General features: G+C 46.2%; 1 protein-coding gene across 1 annotated transcript; it reads right to left on the reverse strand.

The window, feature by feature from the left end:
- Window positions 1-1,086: 1,086 nt before the first annotated feature.
- Window positions 1,087-6,341, reverse strand: LOC116093924 (dnaJ homolog subfamily B member 6-like). Its single transcript, XM_031375778.1, has 2 exons — window positions 5,446-6,341; window positions 1,087-1,340 (listed from the first exon to the last, which is right to left on the reverse strand). The coding sequence occupies exons 1-2, from the start codon at window positions 6,117-6,119 to the stop codon at window positions 1,313-1,315; spliced, it is 702 nt and encodes a 233-aa protein (XP_031231638.1). The 5' UTR covers window positions 6,120-6,341; the 3' UTR covers window positions 1,087-1,312.

Raw genomic sequence — 6,341 nt, forward strand, 5'->3', positions numbered from 1 at the left:
AAGCATCTTTACCCACTAAGCCATCTCATTCACTCGAAAGTTTTCTTTTTAAGGCTTAGCCTTCTCCCTGTGTTTTGAAGGAGATATTAATCTTTAATCCTCAAAGAAGGGACCAAATGAGAAGAAACTAAAGACATACTTGGTGAACTGAAATGATGTTTTATTGCAATCACAAATCACCAACTCCACGAGGGATGTCCATACATCACTCAAGTGTCTCTTGGAACAGAGATGTAGCAAGCCTACTTTTTCAAGTTCTGAAAGATAGGTTCTCAAACCAGGGGCCAAACACAGCAGAGGACAGCCAAAAAACTATTACAGCATCATGGAGGGCTACATATATAATATAAAAATATTCTGTGCTATCAACAAAGCCTTGGATCATCTCTAAACTCTTGGCACAATGCTTCAAACAGAAATTATTATAAATATAAACCATAAAGTAAAAAAAAAAAAAAAGCAAAATAACAACAAAAACAAAAACAAAACACTGCTCCCTTCAGCAATAAGGAACTGATGTATGCAGGAAACGTCCTTACCCCAGTGACAGTGAGTTGATCACAATAGATATCTCTAAGTGCAAAACAAGTGTCTCTTCTCAGAGAGAGTTCTGCTCCTGAAGGGGGCCTGGTGCTGTTCGATTCAAACACAGCACGGCACATCCCTATGAAACCTTAACAAGGTCAAGTGGAGAACCCTCTACAAAAAAAGGGTGTTGGCAGTTCCATCCAAGAAACGGATGTCTAGGAGCGGAGCGACTCCAGGGAGACGGCGGCCCTCCTCGATCCTCCCTTCCTCCCCTCCGCAGGGAGCTTTGTTTAGTCTCATTGCTAAGTCTATAACCCAAGGACACACATTCCACTTCTACCCCTTTTTAAGGGAGTTGAAGGAAAACACTCTATGATGAAACAGAGAAATTTCTTGTACTATCAACGCCCCTGAGGGGAGGGGTACCTAAGAATCAGTGACTCCTGGGTTTGACAAGGACAGCATCTTCTGTCCACTGTCTTGCTCCTCCAGGCTGAGTCAGGTCAGCTGATGGATTGCCTAGTCTATCCAATAGGATAACACTTTGTTGGATCGAAGTTCTTTACATACACACATCTATGTATTCTGTTTGCAGAGTTTCACAACATGAAACTAAATTACAACACTGTGTATTTTTTTCTGAGGACCAAGACCTCAGTTTGATTTTACTATGAAGAGCTGTTCTTTAAATGCTTGGTCTGAAGAGGTTTTACATGATACTCATAGATTTTCAGAGCAGGCCCCAGTTTTAACTGAAGTCCTGTCAACACGTCATTTCTCGTCATCAAGAGCAGGGATTTTCCATCAATTTCCTAGAAGGGAAACAGAGGGGGAAAGCCAGTGTGTGAGTAAGCCCAGACGCTCGGGGGATGAAGATAAAGGGAAGGCTGAAGTCATGCCACTTGTCCCTTGACTAAAGCTACTGTCGTGGTGTTGAAATGCAATCTTCTATTGTATCTTCCATTTTCTCTTTCCATTTGGAGATTAAGCACAATCTGTAGCTGATATTGTTTTCAAGATACTATTACAAATCTTAAGAAACTCAAGGGCAGGTTTAAAACAGTGTTACCCACCCCAGGAAGCATGGCTGCTTCTGAAAAGGGTATAGACATGTTTCAAGCATAAAATTAAAAGTTGCTAGAATTCCCTAGACATTTTAAGTTTCAAACCCACTGTATAAATTACAACAGGCAGAGAGATTATCATTCTTAGTTTACAGACAAAACAAGGATATGACAAGAAGTCTACTGGCCTGAGACAAAAAGAATTGGGAAAGAGGGACATGAGAGTCAAACTCTTGTCCGTCCTCAGCCTTTGTGTCCTTTCCTGCTGTCTCCCTCTCTCCCTGCTCCTCTTTCTACTGTTGGGGGGATGGGGGTGGGGAACAAGGCTAGGTCAGCACTCTGTCCCAAAGCCCTTCTCCCAGCCCACCCCTACTTAACGCACCATTAAAGTTTGTTATCTAGATGACCTAACTGAGTGGCTCGAAGGTTTCTGGAAATCTTGCTGACAGCAGTATTAGGGAATAGTGACCATGGCTCACCCACTGGGAGAGTCTTTCTTCTGGCTATACATCATTCTGAAAACCTCTTTGCATACTGAGGCTCCCTACCATGCTTCCTCTTGCCAGATCAATGTTGTGAGCACTAGGACCCAGCCAGCTGCCAGTCCCTTTCCACTGGTGCTGTAGACTCCACCAGGCAGGTCCTTCCTGTATTGTGGGGACTACAAAGGATGAGAATAAAATGGGCTTCTTGTAAAAGAGATGAAGGCTGTGAATGGAGGGGATGCTTTGAATTTACAGAGTGGAAGCTCTGTGCTGTGTGCGGCCCTGCCTTTGTCATTATATGCCTGTGGGAGTTTCAAGTCTCCTAAGGCAGAGCTGGTCCTTAGGAGACATGGGTCAGATGTGCTTAAGGGTTTTGTTCACAGTTTTGCCTGAGTACTCCTGGACTGATCTGGGCTGAAGACACGAGGAGACCCTGAAGTGGCTACATAAAACTGTGACTCCTGTTTCCAGGGAGCTTTAGGAGGCCATTGCTCCTAATTCTCACCTTGTCAGGCTGTGGAGAAGATGTGTTAGATTCTAAGAGTGTGGAAGAATAGCACCAGGTCGAGAGCTGGAGAACCTCTCTCTCTACAGCCCTTCCTTCTGACTCCTGGGAGATGGGGGAACCACAGGGTTTCTAGGAGGATTCCATGCACCCCGCTACATGTGCTCCTTTAGCTGAGTGACACCTCCCTGTTATTGTCCCCTCCTCCATTGCTCTCCATACCTCAGGTGACATGTCAGTCACTGTCACTGCACCAGAAGAGGGAACTGCTTCTTGTGGCCCTATAGTGTTTTTCATTTGGGGAAATGTTTAATTTTCTTTATTTTCCAGCTACTAAAACATCTGCTGACATGTGAGAGATTGGTCACCTCCAAGGACAAAGCAGCTGCCTCAGGACAGAGCTGAACAGGACACACAGACCCAGGAATCGACTCTGATATTAAATCTGTACCTCACGATGCACTTAGTGGTCACGATTGCCCATCAGTGAGGCGTGCAAGAGTTCCAGTTGTCTGTTAACTATTTTGAGGTGAACTTATTTGAGAAGAATCCCAGGAGCAGAGCAGAAGGTGTTACATGATGGCAGCGGAACCCAGAATACTGTGTTCCCACAACGGATCCCAGGACACTGTGTTCCCACAATGGATGCCAGGACACTGTGTTCCCACAATGGATCCCAGGACACTGTGTTCCCACAATGGATCCCAGGACGCTGTGTGACCCCAATGGAACCTAGGATGCTGTGGTGGCCTCAGCGCTCAGCTCAGCCTCTGCTCTGGATAAGGTGCTCTTGACTGGGAACTTCTGTGGAGCTGAGCCTTACCTGCTAAGACACAGCCCTCTATTTTTCAAACAGGCACCTCTGATTTTAGACCCTGTTTTCATAGTAAAATCAGTGACGGCCAGGCTACCATCTGTGACTCGGCAGTCTGCCAAGTGTGTTTGTGAAAATGCTGAGGTCTAGATTTTACTTGGGAGAAATGGAAAAGTCACATTTTATGTTTCATTTGGTGTCTTTTCTGTTGTCCTGCAGGCATGCTACAGCCCACAGAGGAACGGTGGTGGAAGAATCCATCTGGAGCCGTCACTGTGTAAGTGTTGCATCGCATTGGCAACTCCCATGCTTTCCCCTTTGACCCCAACTCTCGAAGCTCAGACACAGAATGAAGTACTAGGTGCTTGTGAGCTTGGGTCAGGCAGTCAGCAATCTGAATCCTATTACCACAACCTGGGGGGTAGACAAGCACAGGGAATAACTTAATAGCATAGAATTCTGTTCAGTGTGAGCTATGTACTCATATGTACTCATATGTACTTATATGTACTCATATGTACTCACAGTGCAGCCAGCAGCTTGGCGCCCTAGTCCGTGGGTACTAAGCACATACACCCTTTTCTGAATAATGTACCTAGCAACCGTGAGCAACCTTGGACCACCAGCTGCACACAACACGCCCCACTCCAAAGCAGGGATTGTTTCTCCTCCCCTTTGCAAATGAGCAGCACCAAAGGAAAGCAGTGTGATGCAAGTCCAGGCCCACTGTCAGCTTCCTCCTGCATCGCCTGCCAGAGGGATGGAAGCGTATTCCCACTTGAGGTGAGAAATTCACCAAGACTAAAACTTTCAAGAACTGCATAAAACATGTGCCTCACCAAAATCACACACACAGGAAAGTTCCTTGATTGGAAGAGCTAATAATTTGTTACTTAACTTCTATAGTAGACTGAAATTGCAAAGGAAGCCCAGGTTTTGCTAAGCAGCCTTGACTGTTCTATCACTTCATCCACAGCCTTCCTGAAGAGGAACTCACCAAGATCCTGGCAGGTCATTGCTACAGACTGAAGGGGTGAAATGCCACCAACCGACTCCCGCTCAGTGGGACAAATCAACAACCCAAGATTTCGTAAAGGCATCACAGTTAAAGCCAGAACAAAGAGGTAATTAATTCCCAGGCTGGGATTTCTGTGTTACTAGATAAGCATTTGCTAGCTTCGCTGTGTTACAGTCTTCCTGTCTTCATAAAGAAGCAAACTCCACATTTCTGTTAGGCCAGAAAGTTAAATGTTTGTCTACCTAGAAAGTTCCAGCAAGTACTGACTCATTCAAGCAAGGCGTAGAGAAGTCAGGGCTGAACTCCCGGTGGAGACAAGGGGGCCCCAGACTTACAAATCAAGGAGACAGAGTGGCCCCTACTTCACTGGGTGTTGGGCAGGGCCTACCTAAGACTGTATCTCTTTAAGCCTGTGAGATGCGGAAAGCAGCTACCTGATTGCACCTGGCTGGATTCAGAGAACATCTACTGACTAGTCAACACATGACAAGCAGATAAACCCTTAACCCAGTACTTCTCTGTCAGCATTAATCTACGTGGAGGACATGCCTCAAGTTGGACTTGATCATGATCCAAACCATGGGAAACTGGTGGGAGGAGAAAGAGAAGACACAAAAAGAGACTCAGGGAAAGACAGGAACGGTTGCCGAGGAGGAGGAGGCCGCTGTGTGGAACACAGCAAGGGAAGAGCGCGTGAGTCTGCGTTTCACTGTGCTGTGGTGTGTGTGGGGGGTGGGGGAAGAGCACCCTGAGTCTCCTTTCCACTGTGCTCTGGTGTCCGGCCCCCACGCCCTGACTGAGGAAAGAAAACTCCGTTTTGAGAAGACAGGCTGGAAAGTCAGCTCTGCTCCTCACGGGTGCTCTGTGTTAACATCTGACCCATGATTCCCCTCCACAATGAAGAGAGTTTAGGGTTAGCCCACGCTCTGTCTATCCATTCCCCCCTCAGATTCTTACAGAATCCGGCAGGTATCAAGACATACAAATCTCATTTGCAATTCCTGGTGAGGAAGGCAATGGCAGCTCCTTACCAATCACGTGGAGGATTCTGACGAAATAGCAGTTCCTTCTCTATTTTCTTTGGTCCTCGAATGTTCTCTACAACTCTCTTTGTGACAATTCTCTTACCATTCACTATCTTGCTACAAGTGTTGATGAGTCTGAACTTTCCCATTCCTTGGCTTACAAATGGTACAAATGTTTCAAGGTCATCAGGATTAGATCTGGATCCTCGAGACCCAAAAGTAGAAAATCCTGTGTCCATGATGGGGGTGACAGTAAAGAAAGTGGAGGAGGCTCTTCTGGTCCGAGTCATGGGGCCAGCAAATAAACAGTCCCCTGAAAAGAGGTCTTCATCTTCGACGACCTTCTGGAAGGTGTGGCGTGGCTTCCGAGAGCATATTTCTTCTTCCCAATTGGTTTCGTCTCTGCCGTCACCTCTGATGACCTCCCCTTTGTCATGGCCATCACCTCTGATTTCCACTTTGTTCCGGTTCCATCGGGACCTGTCATAGTCCTTTCGCTTCTTGGCATCGGATAAGATTTGATAGGCTTCTGCTACTTGTTTGAATTTTTTCTCAGCTGCTTCCTTGTCCCCTGGGTTCTTGTCTGGATGCACCTGCAGAGCCAGGTGATGGAAAGCTCTCTTAATATCTGAGGAGGACGCGTTATGTGGCACCCCTAGTACTTTGTAATAGTTCACCATGTTTCTTCAAACAGCCTTGCCCCACCAAGATGCAAGGTTGAGATTTTGAAGAATTTCCATATAACTTCAGAAAGGAAGATGGTCAATTATTCAAGTTTACAGCTTTGGGTTTCCTCACATGGTTCTTGGGGGTAAAACCTCTTCTGGTGGAAAAATTCCTCTTCAGTATGTTGATCCTTCACAAGCCACCACACCCCTGTCCTGTCTTTGGTCACTGTGGGA

The sequence above is a fragment of the Mastomys coucha genome, unplaced genomic scaffold (assembly GCF_008632895.1).
Source record: "Mastomys coucha isolate ucsf_1 unplaced genomic scaffold, UCSF_Mcou_1 pScaffold16, whole genome shotgun sequence".
In the NCBI taxonomy this organism is placed as follows: Eukaryota; Metazoa; Chordata; class Mammalia; order Rodentia; family Muridae; genus Mastomys; species Mastomys coucha.

Bases quoted from the DNA above. Each gene is read 5' to 3' on its own strand.
- LOC116093924 (XM_031375778.1), bottom strand. From the start codon at position 6,119: ATGGTGAACTATTACAAAGTACTAGGGGTGCCACATAACGCGTCCTCC. The intron at 1,341-5,445 runs GTAAGGAGCTGC...TTTCCCTTCTAG, and splicing joins CAGAATCCTCCACGTGATTG to GAAATTGATGGAAAATCCCT.